The sequence below is a fragment of the Hyla sarda genome, chromosome 8 (genome assembly GCF_029499605.1).
Source record: "Hyla sarda isolate aHylSar1 chromosome 8, aHylSar1.hap1, whole genome shotgun sequence".
NCBI classification, from domain to species: Eukaryota; Metazoa; Chordata; class Amphibia; order Anura; family Hylidae; genus Hyla; species Hyla sarda.
The window spans coordinates 93,201,887-93,220,317 of NC_079196.1; the positions used below are offsets into that span (position 1 = coordinate 93,201,887).

At 39.5% G+C, this 18,431-nt stretch overlaps 1 protein-coding gene across 5 annotated transcripts in view; it reads left to right on the forward strand.

Moving 5' to 3' along the window:
- The window catches only part of SATB2 (SATB homeobox 2), a 190,467-nt gene that overhangs the window by 92,665 nt on the left and 79,371 nt on the right, over positions 1 to 18,431 (forward strand). For all 5 annotated transcript variants that reach the window (XM_056534454.1, XM_056534453.1, XM_056534452.1 and 2 more), the window contains 2 exons: positions 2,130 to 2,232; positions 5,848 to 6,314. In XM_056534454.1, coding sequence (XP_056390429.1) covers positions 2,130 to 2,232; positions 5,848 to 6,314 — 570 coding nt within the window. The remainder of the gene's footprint in view (positions 1 to 2,129; positions 2,233 to 5,847; positions 6,315 to 18,431) is intronic.

The window sequence follows — 18,431 nt, forward strand, 5'->3', positions numbered from 1 at the left end:
AAATCCATTTTTTGCAGTATGTTTTTCTTTCTTCAGAAAACTGTATACGTTTTGTATTATAACTATCACAGAGTAAATTTATAGTAATAACAGACATTTTAACAAGATTTGCATTACACATTGCCAAACTTTAAATGCAGTTTCCAGGTGTACATAAGAACTTGATGTGTTACCGGCACTGCTATGTTTCCTTATTTACTGTACTTTAATAATGTCAAGTTTGTTACAGTTGTTGCACGAAGGCTTAAAGCACAAGCCCTGGCATCTTAATTGGGATTTAATATAGGACCTTCAAAAGGCAGGAATCTGACTATACACTAGATGCTGATCTCCAGCTAAGTTTTTAATATTGTGGCAAATTTTGACAAGGTGCGCTTTAATACATTAAAGGGGTATTCTGGGGAGTGAAAAATTGTGCTTAGGTGGTAAGCACAATGTCCTCACTGTTCTGATAGAGTTCTCATGCTGTACAGCACTTAAAGGGTTACTCCGGTGGAAAACTTTTTTTTTTTATCAACTGGTGCCAGAAAGTTAAACAGATTTGTAAATTACTTCTGTTAAAAATAATCTTAATCCTTCCATTACTTATTAGCTGCTGAATACTACAGAGGAAATTATTTTCTTTTTGGAACACGGAGCTCTCTGCTGAATCACGAGCACAGTGCTCTCCGCTGACACCTCTGTCCATTTTAAGTACTGTTCAGAGTAGGAGAAAATCCCCATAGCAAACATATGCTGCTCTGGACAGTTCCTAAAATGGACAGAGATGTCAGCAGAGAGCACTGAATTCCAAAAAGAAAAGAATTTCCTCTGTAGTATTCAGCAGCTAATACTGGAAAGATTAAGATTTTTTTTAATAGAAGTCATTTATAAATCTGTTTAACTTTCTGGCACCAGTTGATTTAAAAAAAATAAAAAAAAGTTTTCCACCAGAGTAGCATGTAAGATACCTGCTCAGCCAATCAGTGACCGAGGCGTGACAACATTGAAGAATCTGATTGACAATGGGCAATTTCATGTGCTGACCCCATAAATGATGTGCATTAAGACTGGGGCTTTCTTAGAAATGGGGGGGCCAAGGAAGGTAAATATATTTTTCTTCCCTTTACCATCTGCCTGAGCACAATTTCACATAAAATTTACTCCCTGGAAACCCCCCGAAAAAAATAAAATAAATAAATATGTAAGACATCATGCTTCCAGAAGAGCCTACATACTGTACACTTAAAAAAAGTGGGTACTCCATGTGCCACCCTTGTGGTATTCCATCTGAAGTAGGCATTTCATAATATGAATAGCTTCTATGGGAGAAAAGGTGTCAAATAGATGTTATACAGGTGTACATTAGGGCCTGATAAAAGTCTCTGGATACCATATTACAGCTCTTTACAACCCAGATGTTATATAGAGTAGTAATATGATTATGTGCATTAATCTTATAGTTTTAGTGTCATTTGTGTAAACTTTGAATATGTCTGTTTCAGGCCTGAGACCTGTTGCGATCCTTAGTTATAGCCCAGTAAAGCATGCAGTCTGGATGTCATGTTAAAATGACACCAACTTTTGACATGTCACAGAGACATGTCAAAAGTTTTGATCACTTGGGGTCTGGTTGTTCAGACCCCCCACTGATCAATAGAATGAGCAGGGAGATGGCAAAAAAATGGCCCCATAGACTCACAATGGAGCCCGTCTCCTGCAACTGGCTGGAGATCACAGTGAGCAATGGACGGAAGAGCTTCTCTCTCGGTTCATTCTAATGATCGTGGGGGTCTGTCTGTAAGGCCAAACCCCATGTTTAATGTTCCCTCTACAGCATACCCATTGTTAGGTATAACTACTATTTAGAAATAATATGTGAATTTTAAGTTGGAGTGTCTCCTTATACAATGACTTCAAATGGATGACATTTGTTTTTGTGTGAACATTTAATGTCAATGGCCATAGAGATAAGTATCAAGTCAGGCAACTCAGTTTGTATGACTCTGTGCAGTTCTATGCAGCTAGGGCAGCGTTTATATTGCTCTCCTCAACTTGGTACAGACGAGAAACATCAGTGAATAGTTCATCAATAGTCTGCTTGGCAAGTCTTTCTTAATCTCCTTTCCTTCTTCTGTACTCTCTTCCAGAGCATGATTTCCTCCATTGTTAACAGTACATACTATGCCAATGTGTCAGCTACTAAATGCCATGAATTTGGGAGATGGTATAAGAAGTTCAAGAAGATGAAAGGTAATTGTATTTATATTTTTCTATTCCTTGAAGCATGCATTCAGAGATGTTTTATAAAGCTTCTTTTAACACCACTAATTGTTTTGAAGCTTCTGAGAAGACATTGGACTTATAGGACACCTCTAATACTAGTCCACCTAAATATGGTCCTACTAAGAGCTATGGTCCTTCTGGTCCATATTACAAACTGAGTTCACCATTTCCTAAACTCACGATACATATTGCACACCTAGGCACATTAAAGGGGTACTCCTGTGTAAAAAAAAGTTTTTTAAATCAACTCGTGCCAGAAAGTTATACAGATTTGTTAATGACTTTTATTTAAATTTCTTAAGCCTTTCAGCTCTTATTATCTGCTGTATGCTAAAGAGGAAGTTGTGTAGTTTTTTCCAGTCTGACCACAGTGCTCTTTGTTGCCACCTCTGTCCATGTCAGGAACTGTCCAGAGCAGGAGAGGTTTGCTATGGGGATTTTCTTGTACTCTGGACAGTTCCTGACACAGACAAAGGTGGCAGCAGAGAGCACTGTGGCCAGACTGAAAAGAACTACACAACTTTCTCTGTAGTATACAGATGCTAATAGCATTAAAACATTTTATTAGAAGTAATTTTCAAATCTGTACAACTTTCTGGCACCAGTTGCTTTGAAAACATTTTGTTTTCCACCGGAGTACCCATTTAAGGTTATCAGAAAACAAAAGGTTTAAATTCCAGATGGCCTGAATATTAATACCTACAATACTGTAATGTGGCAATTGTTCTCAAGTGCTGTCATTGACTAAACAGACGTAGTAAAGACCACAGTTTCACAACCCAACATCAGCAAAACAGAAACCTTGACTTAAATGGGATCAAGGACCCACACAGTGTTTTTCAGACATTGTCTATGTGTACAATATATATATATAGCATTGTTTCCCAAGCTCGCTCATGAACACAAGTGAACTGAGAGGGCCCAAGGTGGTGAGTTAGGTTAAACAGGATTTACTTTGGTGGGTTCAAGTCTTTTGATCTGCATAGAAAGTGCAAATGGCCATGAGACAAGATAATATTAGAATTGTTTCAGTAAAATACATCCTTTCTAATCTTACTTGATAGGGAAATAATGGCTGCTTTGTAAACATTCGTCTATCAGACAAGCCATTGTTGTAGGAAATTGTTATTATGGGGCTATCTGTCTTATTTCTTTAGGAGCATCCAGCTCCAATGTGCCCCTTCCCAGGTTGTTTAGCATTTCTCATTGTCAGTGAAGGACACAGGCAGGTCTAGACAAACATACTTTTATCCTTGTCCCAACAACTCCTTTTTATCCATACTAACCATGGCTATATTTTGACTGTAACTTATGTGTGATCTGAGTGGACAGAAAGAAGCAGCTTGCACAAGGATTGGGGATCCCTATGTAAACTTTTTCTTGTAAAGCCATTTACCTCTATGTAGTTGTGCAAAAAATATATCTATGGATGCAGCCAAACAAAATATGTGAATATGTGTATTTCAACTCTACACGAGTTCAACCACAATAAGCCTGGGTCCGCCACAAACTCTACTAGTGACAATCCCTATCTATATACATTAATAACCTGTTGATTAAACGGGACAAGAATACCTGTTCTGGAGCTGTCAACAGTATATTGAACAGACTCGGGACTCAATCCTGCTCCATGGCTGCCGCTAATAGCTGTCTCAGACGGTCTTCGGAGCAGCTATTTTGACTATTTAGATGACAATGTGATTTAGACAGTTTAATGCTGCATCATCATTGTTTAGTGGGAGGAATATGATTGAGATTGACAGTAAGTGGTCCTCCAGAGCAAGAGAAACTGTTTCAAATGGGGTATTCTGAAGTGAACTTAGTAGAAATTTGACATTATACCCGAGCTAAAGAAAAAAGCTATACTTATCTACTCCCCAGTACCCTGCGGCTCCCGCTGCAGCCAATCACTGGCCAAGATGGGAGACTGTTTTCCTAGCCCTAGGATTACGTCAAGTTTTTATCTAATCAAAAAATAGCTGAAATTCAGATCTCAAGGTGTAGACAAAATTAAGAAATTAAAACTATAACAGAATAGGATGTAGCTGGTTTCTCTATAATCACGTGTTTTTTTTTTATTAATGATAAAAATCATATAAAAAGCATATATCAAAAGCTGGAATCTGAGCAGGGCCCTTGCTACAGATTCTGCAGATGCTGCAGTAGAACAATAAAATTGGTCACAACATATAAGGTAATAGAAATAATTGAACAGTGTGAAATGCCACCTTGCTGGACTAAGAGTCAGTAAGTGTCAATTAAAATTGCATAAGAATTAATGCAGGCAGTGTGACTAATAAGGTTGCATAATGAATATCTCATTAGTAACAGTCTTATGTCATAGATCCAAAGAATAAGTTTTAGTAACAGAAATACCCCTGAGATATAAAACTGGTGTCTGTGCTGTGGGTTCCCACAGGTTGGCACGGGTAGCTCCTGGCCTAGGGAACATAATACCTGTGGTTCCAGAAGGTCAGCAGGGATCGTTGGTGAGAATCGGCGATATTGGGGATAGTTGCTAGCAATGGATATCGCTAGTTTGCGCTGGTTGTAAGTGCAGGGTAGAAGTGACGGCTTTCTCTGCTGCTCATTGGCACGGATCAGTGTCCGGCTTTTATCTACACCGGAATACCACTTTATGACCAAGTCAGAATTTGTTGACCCATTTGTAAGTCAGTAGAGTCTGCTGAGCATAGGTATATCCCACAAGCAATTGCAATCTGGCACATAAAATGTCGAAAAAATCTGATATATTTATTTACATATCTTTAAATTATCTTCAAATTATTCACAAAGATTTGTAAATAAAAATGCCAGATTCTGTGCAAGTTTGATGTGCTGGATTGCAATCGTTTGTGGGATGCACCCAGTTTATGGAGCCAAGAAACTAATATCCTTGTTCTATGACGGATGTACATGGGAATACCCTGTGTGCTAAGCATACTAGCATTCAAAATGTGGTTTATAAGGATTTATAACTAAAAAACATGTTGCAGATGTGAACAAAGCCTTGATGCTCCCTGCTCTATTAATTTAGAATTTAGATATATTTTTTAAACTGAATAACCAGGAACAGTCCTTGCATTCACACTCTGCACGTATGCTAAGACAACAGAGCATTGCCTGTTTAATAATACAGTTAAAGCGTGCCTGTCAGATCCCACCCAGAATTTTTTTTATGCCTCTATTACCTACATTTCTTATAAAAATACCTCTTTTTGTTAGCTCACAATGTTAGAAATTTTCTCAGGGAAAGGGGGTGTGTCCCTCCCTTGTGGTGGTGGGAGGTGATTGGTGTGTCTGCTCATGCTGCCTTTTCCATGAGTCATCTCTTGTCCATGACTCATGGACAATCTGATGCTGCTGCAGGACTGGTTAGTGTCCTAGTAGGTATGGGGACCCCTAATGATGGGCCATGTTATTTATTAAATATTCAAATAGTCAACATTTTTAAACAAATGGTCTTTAATTTTCATAAGTAACAACAAATTAAAAGTTTTGGGATCTGACAGTGCTCATTTAAGTGTTTTCAAGTGTGTTCTATAGGATACATATATTAATATATGTTTCTGTTATTTGTAGTTGAACGGGATAACCTAACAGATTACTGTGTACTGGGTCAACGACCAACACACCTATCAAATATAAACCAGTTGGCAAGCCTAGGAAAGAGCAATGAACAAGCTCCTCATAGCCCACTTCATCACAGCGCCCCGATTAGAAGTCAAGTACCAGCCCTGCAGCCAATAATGAGCCCCGGACTCTTGTCTCCTCAGCTTAGTCCTTCATTGGTACGACAACAAATTGCCATGGCACACTTAATAAACCAGCAAATAGCTGTCAGCAGACTTTTAGCCCATCAACATCCTCAGGCCATCAACCAGCAGTTTCTAAACCATCCGCCGATTCCCAGACCTGTTAAACCAGTGGAAACCACCAACTCTTCAGTGGAAGTTTCTCCAGACATCTACCAACAAGTCCGGGATGAGCTGAAAAGGGCAAGCGTGTCTCAAGCTGTTTTTGCAAGAGTGGCCTTCAATCGTACACAGGTACATTTTATTCTTATTTTACACCAGCGTACTAAACACTATACTGGAATGTGATGTACATGTCCACGATAAAGGTGATAAAGTTCATTGAAATAAAACCATGCATGTCTCTTCCTCTATACTCAAATTTTACATCCCATTAAAAACTTCTTAGATCTCAGTATTGCTCATTTCCTTTAACAGATCTACATAGATGGAAATACCCAAGGGAAATTTCATTTTATGACAAGATGAGATATTTTAGAAAACTCTAATGTAGGTCATAAGATGTAAAGTGTAATTCAAGAATTAGGGGGGATGTTAATCAAGCTTTTCGGTGCATTTTTCATGATGTATTACTTTTCATGCTGATGGATGTACTGAAAAGCATAGCACTGTACCGTATTCAAGCTCAATAAATAGACCATATTGATTAATATTTCATAAGTACTGAAGTTAACATTAGTAATATTTTACATACACATTTTATATGTTTCATATTTAATTAGAACCTTTGTATTTTATTTGTGTCAGAAAATTCACTTTAGACAATATAAGTTGAGCTTGATCTGTGTACGTGTGGTATTTAGTCAAGCTAAATTTTTGTGAGCTTTATAGTGGTAGATTACAAGATATAGTTATTTAAATTAAAAAATAAATAAATCAGAACATGCCGCTCCTGAAGGGTGTCCAATCCATACCCGTTTAGTGGGATAACTGGGTGCCAATCAGGTGCTATAGCAGCTGGGACCTTTATTAGGCCTCTATGTCTGCCATAGTAGATCTGCTGATACAGGCTTTACTAACAGAGTACCAATCTAACAGATAAATGCAATGTAAAAACATAACATTGGTCAGTAAAAACTATTTAATAATTGCTTATGAAAGTCCCCTAGGGGGACTTAAAAAGTGTCATTGAAAAAAAAAAAAAAAAAAATATATATATATATATATATATTTTTTTTTTTTTAAATATAAAATAAACCTGTAATAAAAATTTTAATCAACCCCCCCTTTTAATGAAAAAATGTTGAACTATTGAAATATGATGTTATTGATCCCGCACAGTAAACATCGTAAATGAAAAAAAAAATGCATGTATTTGACAAGAGCCATTGTTGTAAGATAATCCATGTTATTGATTTCACCTGTTGGTGGTTTTAATATTATTAGTCTGATTGTTGTGTCTGTTTGTTTTTGTGTGTGTATGCCGAAGCCCATGGAGTGTATGAGTTATGACGTCCCAGTGCGATGACTTTAAGGATGTTGAGGATAGCAGTGGTCACAGTATTCACAATGGCTGAGATTCTCCACCAAACTTCCCATATTCCTAGGGTTGGCACAGTTAAGAGAGTTGGTAATAGTAGTACTTAAACCAGGTCACTCCCTGTGTGGCGTAAGGTCGTGTGCCTTTCATGTTGAAGGGGTATTCTGTGGAAACAAAACTTATCCCGTATCCACACTGGCTGAGCCGGGGTCCTGTCCTGTCAGCCATCCTAGGGATTGGCTGAGCGAGCTGTCACTGAAGCTTGTAGGGGATACGTTTTATTTCCCAGGAGTACCCCTTAAAGGTGCAGGATGATAGACTGGAGATTTAGATAACTTTGAAAAAATAACTTGGCAAAACATAGTTGAAAACTTTCGATCCCGGATAGTGGCACATGGCCTTTTCATAGCTTTCAAAATTTCACAATTTTTTACCTCTCTGTCTCTAAAACATCAGTAGTTATGTTCTTTATTAGGCACACATAGGGCAAATGCTCGAATCCCTATTGCTTTCTGTTTGTTTGCTTAGGTGCAATTCCCAGCTGTGGGGTGCAGATCCCGCACCGATGTAGCAGTATCAGCTGCCCAGGTTGCTATTCTTAGCAGGAGGCCTTAAAGACTCTTTGACATACTTTGCCCCTCAATGGCTCATCTCGTCTGTACAGACTGAACTCACACAACTTTACTGGTCAACTGCAAGGCTAGATTGTCCTCAACTCACTGCATTGAACTGAAGAGAAGACAGGCTTAGAGGCTACTCCACTCCTAGACAACTCATAGATAGAATAAGATGTCTGATCACGGGGGTCCTGCCGCTGGTACCCCCACGATCACTGTGCAGCACCCAACGTTCATTTAGAATGCTGGGTGTGGGCGGCAGGGGTCATGAGGTCACGACCACGCCCCTCATAATGGCATGCAATGCCCCGTCAATGCAAGTCTATGGTAGAGGGCGTGGCATCTGCATTGAGGGGGCATGATGTGACATCATGAGGGGCGTGACCGTGACATCACAACCCCCCGCCGCCTGCTCCAAGTGTTCGGAACCAAATGTTCCGAACACTGGGGCAGCGGAGTACCCCTTAAACCTTCCTTTCAGAAGGTGCTTACTAAGTTAGGGAAACTTTAGCCATAGCAATGCCTGTATAAAATCTGTGTATACTATAACATATTGCAGTATACAGTGTAAAACAGTCTCTACTAGTAGTGTTAAAGCAGGACACCACATGTATCAGTGTATAATAATTTATATATTTAGTTTATCTATATTTACATTTTTTTGTTAAAAGGGAACCTGTCATCAGTTTTATGCTGCCCAAACTGCGAGGTCCCTGGTAACTAGTCTTTGGGGCAGGTCCCGGCAGCTGCTTTCCGCCTGGCTGACTTGATTGACGCATCTCTCCCTAAACACTTCCAGAGAGAAACGCGTCACTCAAGCCTACCAGATGGGAGCAGCAACTGGGACCTGCCCCGAGGACTAGTTAAGCGGTCCTGGTGGCATTTTTAAACTATGAATACTCTGAAACACCTGAGTGAATCAAGGTAGTTCATTTTATGTGGGATGACACCAGTCTTATGTTGGTCATGATTTTGTCAGCCTAAAACTGATGGTAGGTTACATTTGCTGAATCTTTGATTCTAATGAAGATATGTTGTATGATACTGCATGGAGAGTTATGTGCTGCCACTTGGAAGGATTCTAATAATATGGAGCAATATGATAAGCTATTCACTTCTTATTACACTGTCAGTATTTTACAGAGGCCACTACCGTATTCAGCTTTTCACCCAGACTGACAACTGCAGCAGACCATGGTTTTCAGTCCAGGTCAAAAGCCAGATATGGTCAAAAAACAAGTTGAACAGTGTCACTAGCTGATTTGCTCGGTTCATTGAAATTAAACTGGTACGGCACAGATCCAGCAGGGATACGCAGTAGGTGGGTTCAAAATTCTCCTGCAGGATTCAGCTGCTGGATGCACAAATTGGGATGTGTATGCCCCCTGGTTGTGTTTTGTATTAATTGAACTTTACTCTATATATTTTTACCGTATTCTTACAAAACTTTCTGGCATAATTACAATATAATTTGTATACACACTCAATTGAAGTGGCAGCTAAAATTAGAGAACAGTAGAATAAAAAAGCATTATGCGTAACATAATTACAGTGATGCCGCCTTGCAATGCACTAAACCTTTAGAAATGATTATCCAGGCTTTTGGAGTAAAACAAATAAAATAGCTATCTATCTATCTATCTATTTATTTATCTATCTATCTATCTATCTATCTTTCTTACTGTCTGTCTGTCTATCTATCTGTCTGTCTATCTATATATCTATCTTACTGTCTCTCTGTCTATCTATCTATCTATCTATCTATCTATCTATCTATCTCCTATCTATCTATCTATCTATCTCCTATCTATCTATCTCCTATCTATCTATCTATCTATCTATCTCCTACCTATCTATCTATCTATCTATCTATCTATCTATCTGTCTGTCTGTCTGTCTGTCTTTCTGGCTGTCTGTCCGTCTGTCTGTCCATCTGTCTGTCTATCTGTCTGTCTGTCTATCTGTCTATCTATCTATCTATCTATCTATCTATCTATCTATCTATCTATCTCCAGCTATCTCTCATTTATCCAGCTATCTATCTATCTGTCTGTCACGATTCGGCTTACGGGTTGTGGATCCGCTGTGTCAGCGAGGGATTGGCGTGGACCGTGCTAGTGGACCGGTTCTAAGAGGCTACTGGTTTTCACCAGAGCCCGCCGCAAAGCGGGATGGTCTTGCTGCGGCAGTAGCAACCAGGTCGTATCCACTAGCAACGGCTCAACCTCGCTGACTGCTGAGAAGGCGTGGGACAGAAGGACTAGGCAGAGGCAAGGTCAGACGTAGCAGAAGGTCGGGGGCAGGCGGCTAGGTTCGTAGTCAGGATGGATAGCAGAAGTTCAGGTACACAGGCTTTGGACACACTAAACGCTTTCACTGGCACAAGGCAACAAGATCCGGCCAGGGAGTGCAAGGGAGGAGATCAGATATAGCCAGGGAGCAGATGGAAGCCAATTAAGCTAATTGGGCCAGGCACCAATCATTGGTGCACTGGCCCTTTAAGTCTCAGAGAGCTGGCGCGCGCGCGCCCTAGAGAGCGGAGCCGCGCGCGCCAGCACAAGACAGCAGGGGACCGGGACGGGTAAGTGACCTGGGATGCGATTCGCGAGCGGGCGCGTCCCGCTGTGCGAATCGCATCCCCGACGGCCATGACAGTGCAGCGCTCCCGGTCAGCGGGACTGACCGGGGCGCTGCAGGGAGAAAGACGCCGTGAGCGCTCCGGGGAGGAGCGGGGACCCGGAGCGCTAGGCGTAACACTGTCTAATACAACCAAAGAATAAGTTGGCCAGCACTATTGATTCCAAACTATTGTATAGACCTGGCTTACAGGTGCAGGCTGCTGGGCTAAATATATAGCAACAGGAGAATACAGCAGCACACTGCTAGCACAAAGACATAGATAAAACATGAGTATATAGATAGAACATGGAAAGCTATACAGCTGTAATGCAATAAATGAAAATATGAAATTATGAGGTACTTAGTTTGCAAATTTGGTGGATAAATAGCTTGGAACGTCCCACCACGGTAAGGTGACCTCATTCTGGGACGGACTCTACACTATGAATATGCCTCTGTGTGAACAGCTCAGCAGGCATTGCAAGATCTGAAACATCCAAGGCACCTTATATACACCTAATAGAGGTGGGTGGGGTGCAAGAGCCAACATGGAGGTAGCCACTCCCCCGTATGTGTAATACAACCAAAGAATAAGTTGGCCAGCACTATTGATTCCAAACTATTGTATAGACCTGGCTTACAGGTGCAAGCTGCTGGGCTAAATATACAGCAACAGGAGAATACAGCAGCATACTGCTAGCACAAAGATATAGATAAAACATGAGTATATAGATAAAACTTGAGTGGCTCTTGCACCCCACCCACCTCTATTAGGTGTATATAAGGTGCCTTGGATGTTTCAGATCTTGCAATGCCTGCTGAACTGTTCACACAGAGGCATATTCATAGTGTAGGGTCCGTCCCAGAATGAAGTCAATTTAACGTGGTGGGACGGTCCAAGCTATTTGGCTGCCAAATTTGCAAGCTAAGTACCTCATCATTTCATAATTTCATATTTTCATTTATTGCATTACAGCTGTATAGCTTTCCATGTTCTATCTATATACTCATGTTTTATCTATATACTCATGTTTTATCTATATCTTTGTGCTAGCAGTGTGCTGCTGTATTCTCCTGTTGCTATCTATCTGTCTATTTATATGTACTGTATATATTGTTTGATTGGCCAGAAGCCTACTTTAAGTGCTGATATGTAGATAGTTGCATGTTAAAAAGCAGTCAAACAGAGCAGAACTTGGTTAAGAAGGATGCACAAGCTATTTAGTATCATCCAAAAATGCACCAAGTTTTATAGTATGTGCGATTTATTAGCAATGGTTGCAAATCGACAGCAACCCCCCCCCCATATTTATCTATGTAGTCCATAGTCATAGAACTGGACTACATAGTGTGAATTCTCCACTTTTGTTGTTTAGACCCTTGCATATTTGTGAGATGTAACCTGTGTGTTTTCTGCTCATGTGCTCAGAAATTCTTTTAACTTGTAATGGGAGAACTCCTGAAACTTGTAGCTACAAAATACTGTTAGTCGACAAAAAAGGTATAAAAAATTCTACAACATTCTATGATTTTGCATTGAAACTTGACAATACACTACAGGAAAAGGGGAACAAGAAAGGACATTTATATTCAGATCTATCTATCCCCTATTACTTAGAATGTTAACCCAATAATTATTGATTTTATAGCTATTGATCAATAAAAATTGACCAGTCTAATTGTAGTCTAATTGCTTTTATCAGTAAGGCCTCATGCACGCAAGTGAGTGCACTTCATTCTGTAATACTGTGTGTGAGCAGGAACTAGTATTGTGGTTTATATTCCACATCACAGATTATTACTCAGTGCAATATAAATGGCATCTGATACCAGTGTTAAACAGATATCTAAATTTTACCGTATTTATATTGGAATATATGAGATATGGTCCCCAAATACATGCTGTGCAAGAGACCCTAACTTTGGTATATTGGAATGTACTGTGCACTATAATGTACACAATAATGGCAAAAACGAAACATTCTTTGCAAAAACGAAACATTTTCACTACATTACGCAAAGTCAGTGTTCACTGGGACTTATACAATTCTCAAAATTATAGCTAACTAGCAAAGAAAGAACAGATTAAACACATATTCAACATTGGTAAAAAAGAAATTGGGAATGTGCAGCTCACAATTAGCTAACCGAGGTAAGAGGGCTGTACACCTACACCTGGTGTTAGAAAGTAGCAGAGAAATTGTTTAAACAGTAGCCAACCCCTCAAAGTTAGCATCAGTTACCTGATACAAAGATGAAAAATGATAATAATAAAAACTGGATCGTGCTTCAATTACAATATGAAAATGTAAATTTATTACACAATTTAAAATATAATTTTTTATCAGTATATCCTCAAAGCACAGGGCCCTTGTGCCGAGGGAATTAAAATATAAAAATAAGATAAAATAACAATATCAACAATCACCGATAGCTTGCATAGAAACATTTGACAATTTAATGTCAATTTGATGGTCCGGCCTACGGTAATCCGGAAAATGAGCTCATATATATCTTACCTACCTATATTACCCATATAATATATCTTACCTACCTATATTACTTTGGAATCTACATCATTTATAGGACTTGAGCTCATTTTCTGGATTACCGGAGGCCGGACCATCAAAAGTGACAATAAATTGTCAAATTTTTCTATGCAAGCTATCGGTGATTGTTGATATTGTTATTTTATCTTATTTTTATATTTTAATTCCCTCGGCACAAGGGCCCTGTGCTTTGAGGATATACTGATAAAAAATTATATTTTAAATTGTGTAATACATTTACATTTTCATATTATAATTGAAGCACGATCCAGTTTTTATTATTATCATTTTTCATCTTTGTATCAGGTAACTGATGCTAACTTTGAGGGGTTGGCTACTGTTTAAACATATTCAACATTGTAGATTCGATGTGCATATCTGTTGCTAATATTTAATAACCCTTTGACCAATTTTTTGTTCCCCAGGCAGGAATAAAGGAATGTTCTTTAGATATAATTCATCATTTAGAGCTGCTGTCAATGCTCATGCCTGGTTAGACACATCATGAAGCCTCAAGTGTCCACAGTTTCTGTCCACACTTCAAAAGAGAACCTTTCCTTTGCCAATGTTTTCACACAGTAGCCAAATCTAGTAAAAACTAATTCAGGACTCGATCCAGGAAGGATAAACTCCACCCTTATTGAAGGAGACTGGTTCCCAGGAACTTAAATCCAGTGAATGGAACAGTCAGGTTGCCAGACAGGAGATGCTGGCTGAGACTCAGCAATCTCTTGAGAAGGACACTTGTGTCTTCCATCCAATTTACACTTGGCACTGTCTTCCTGCAGATAGTCTGAATTCCACTGTGTTGGTTTATCTCACAGAGGAATATTGAACTGACTGTGGATTGGCCTAAGCATAGAGATATTTACTTTATAAAATAATTAAATTAATTGATTATAATACAGTATTATATTGCAAAAAAAGGGAAACAGACAAAATCAACAGTTGCAAGAATTGAAAGACAAATGTTACCGGGCAAAAATATTTTATCCCTATCCAAAGGATAGGGGATAAGATGTCTGATCACGGGGGGCCCGCTGCTGAGACCCCCCACGATCTCCCTACAGCACCCGCATTCTATGCGGGGACTGCGTCTCTAGTTTCGGAAACCCTGCGTTTCCGGGACTGGGGATGTGACATCATGCCACGCCCCCCCATTCATGTCTATGGGAGGGGGCATGGCGGCCTGGAGGTTTCCGAAACTGGAGATTCAGCACCCGCATAGAATGTGGGTGCTGCAGGGAGATCACGGGGCGTCTCAGCAGTGGGCCCCCCCGCGATCAGACATCTTATCCCCTATCCTTTGGATAGGGGATAAAATATTTTCGCCCGGAATACCCCTTTAAAGGGATTTTCCCATCTTAGACATATGTGGGATATCCGCAAGATTCAGATCTCTCCTTTGGGACATGTATCTATCTCCAAAATTGGACCCCTGACTATGGTCCCACCTGTTGCTGCATTGAGGTGGAGACTCAAGTGGGCAGAAGTCTAGACCATGAAACAGCCAAGCTTGCTGTTTCTGTATTTCTATAAAAATGAATGTCAGTTACAGAAATTTCGTAGCTTGCTGCTGTATGCTGATTCCATAATTTCCAAGTTATAGGAACACGGAAGCATGCAGTGCTGTGATGTTTCTGGAACTTCCATTGGCTTCTATGGTAATGAAAACGGCAGAACTGAATGAGCTCAGCTATTTCTATAATCCCGGCAACCTATCTGTTCAGTCTTTGCCTCGATGCAGTGCAAAGCAGCTGCCTCAGCAGGAAGGATCGTGCTCGGGAGACTTCTGTTCTAGAGATAGGTACAGGTCCCACAGCTGAGATACACATGTCTATTAGACATTTATGGCACATCCTGTAGACAAAACATAAATGTCTGGGATGGAAATAACCATTTAAATATACAAGAAAAAATAAAAATACTTACTGTTTATTCCCAATTATTCGATATATCTTACCTATGTATCGTGTACCACACAGACAGAAAGTCTGTATCTTCATAACACTAGCATGAAGAACCCTAGATAATCTTAAAGGGGCACTCCGGTGAAAACCTTTTTTCTTTTAAATCAACTGGTGGCAGAAAGTTAAACATATTTGTAAATACTTCTATTAAAAAATGTAATCCTTCCAGTACTTATTAGTTGCTGAATGCTACAGAGGAAATTCCTTTCTTTTTGGAACACTGATGACATCACGAGCACAGTGCTCTCTGCTGACATCTCTGTCCATTTTAGCAACCATGCATAGCAGATGCATAGCAGATATATGATAAGGGCAGCATGGTGGCTCAGTGGTTAGCACTGCTGCCTGGCAGTGCTGGGGACTTGGGTTCAAATCCCACTAAGGACAGCAATAAATAAAGCGTTATTATTATTATAATAACGTCAGCAGAGATAACTGTGCTCGGGATGTCATCAGAGAGCATTCCAAAAAGAAAAGAATTTCCTCTGTAGTATTCAGCAGCCAATAAGTACAGGAAGGATTAAGATTTTTTAATAGAAGTAATTTACAAATATGTTTGACTTTCTGCCACCAGTTGATTTAAAAGAAAAAAGGTTTTCACCGGAGTACCCCTTTAAGAATTTATACAATTAGTGTTTAAAGCAGCTTTATAGTTTTGAAAAATGGCAATAAATTGAATTATCATAGTCCTGGATTGATTTTAGGTGTGTGCCATTTACCCCTTTTCCTCGCTATGTCTATTGATGTCTATGGTCCATGGGTTCTGTTGTGAAACATATCTCTAATTGCTATTAAAAACAGCTCAGGCATGATGGCATCCTCCATAAATTACAATCAGAACATATCATATTGCCCTAAAAGTATCCATGTTATAAAAAAAAAAAAAAAGTGCAAAATCAGATTTATATTATAAAATCTGATTACTATGGTTGTCAGATGCAGAATGAGGCATGCACTGATCACTGTTTACTGGTATTCCTACCCTGAGCTTTGGATAAGCAGGGTTCTGTGCAGTGAAGACAAGCAGGGCTCTGTACACTGAGGACAAGCAGGGCTCTGTACACTGAGGACAAGTAGGGCTCTGTACACTGAGGACAAGCAGGGCTCTGTACACTGAGGACAAGCAGGGCTCTGGGCACTGAGGACAAGCAGGGCTCTGTGTACTGAGGACAAGCAGGGCTCTGTGCAGTAGGGCTCTGTGATACTCCTCCGGCTCACACATCAGGATGATTGACAAGCCAGGTGCCTACACAGAGCCTTGCTTGTCCCGCTCCCACGCTTCCTGTATTTTGTCTCCATAAGACACACAGGTAATAGCTGCAGTGCCAAGACTGCATTGTTTCACCAAAAAATATACTAATTTTGAACCAATGTATATTATCAATATACACATGGGAGAGATTTATCAAAACCCATGCAGAGGAAAAGTTGACCAGTTGTCCATAGCAACAAAGCAAATAGCTTCTTTCATTTTTTAATAGACCTCTGAAAAATGGAAGAAGCAATCTGATTGGTTGCTATGGACAACTGGTCAACCTTTCCTCTGCATAGGTTTTGATAAATCTCCCCCAAAAAGTTATTTTCTACATTGTATAAAATGTTTTTGCAAATTGCAGTGCCCAAATAAGCGGGCACAATGTTATTAAAGGTAGCGGCATTTATTTCTACATACATAAACATGTACAATGTACTTGGCATATGTTCGGTTGAGTTCCATAAACAAAGACTTGTGTAACCCATATTTCTCTTTCACACTTCTGGAAAGAATATTTAGTTACAGGTACAGTTACAATGGTGGATGGTATGATTGACATGTGAAAAAGGTTCCAATGAATCCACTTCTGCGTCCACTGGAATATAAAATATATTATGGCCCCCATAGCCAATATGTCATAATTAAAACTCATGTCAAACTTTACTAATTGAACTAAACAGCATGGAGAAGTCTTTCCGGGACAATGCTTTGTTTATAGCTACCTTGTCATAATTATAGGGCTTCGTGTGGGTTCTATGTTTGGTTATCATTATTGCAGGAGTTTAGACAATCGCATGAAAGCAAATTAGCCTTTGTAGAGTAGTTGAAGTCTTCAATAGTGACAGATGTGATTTATGGTCAGATTACTCATCATAGGGTGGGGGTGTGTGTAGTGTTAATTCTTCTTCGTCCTTATTTCCAGCTGCTCTATCTGATGGTATAGGTGGTGCCAGTCTGGAGGCTGGGTTAATGAGACTACAAATGCAACATTTTGTGGGCCTGTGTATATTCTATTAAACCAAAGTGTGTAGACATCTCGTCCTTATTATGGTTTATTACACATTTTATAGATTTTTTGCCCATTATAAGCAGTGTAGAAAATATAATGAAATTTAATTTACAGTAGATTAATATAGCCATATTATGTCACATAGCTTTCATATCCTTTATTCCAAGTATCATGTACCATGTGGAGAATTTATTATTAGTTTACACCAGGTTTCTGGTGCAAAAAAGTCACACATTTTTACTCCACCCTCAGTTGCGCAAAAATGCATGACTTTTTGTAGGGTCCACAGCACCCCACCAAATTAAATAGGATTTACGCCAGTACTTGCATAAATCATAGTTTAAATCTACACTACTTCAGAGCTGGCATAGATTTCACTGTGTGGCGCACAGCCAGCCCCTGCAGTGGCAGATTTATTGAGAAATTGAAGCCTCTGAATAAACCTTCCGAATCTAATAACAGTAGGAGTTTACTAAAGATCGGAGTGTATATACAGTGCATTTTATGATTAGTCTTTGCTGTAATGCAAGTTTCTAATTCATGCTCTGACTTCTCATTGAGTTTGTGCTGGGCTTGTGTTACTCACAGAAGGCAATCTGAATAGGGAGAGCTACAGTGTGAAGTAACAGAATAGTAATCTGAGCCTCTGAGTCACACTTTTATCATACATATATATATATATATATATATATATATATATATATATATATATATATGTTCCCCGACCGCTCCAGTGCCATGGCTGGGGTGCCAATTGGTCTGCGATCCCATTGTAGGGCTATAGGGCCACAGGATGGAGATCACTTTGAGCTAGGGAGTGAAGCGTATTGCCTTGCTCTTCTCCCTGCTCAT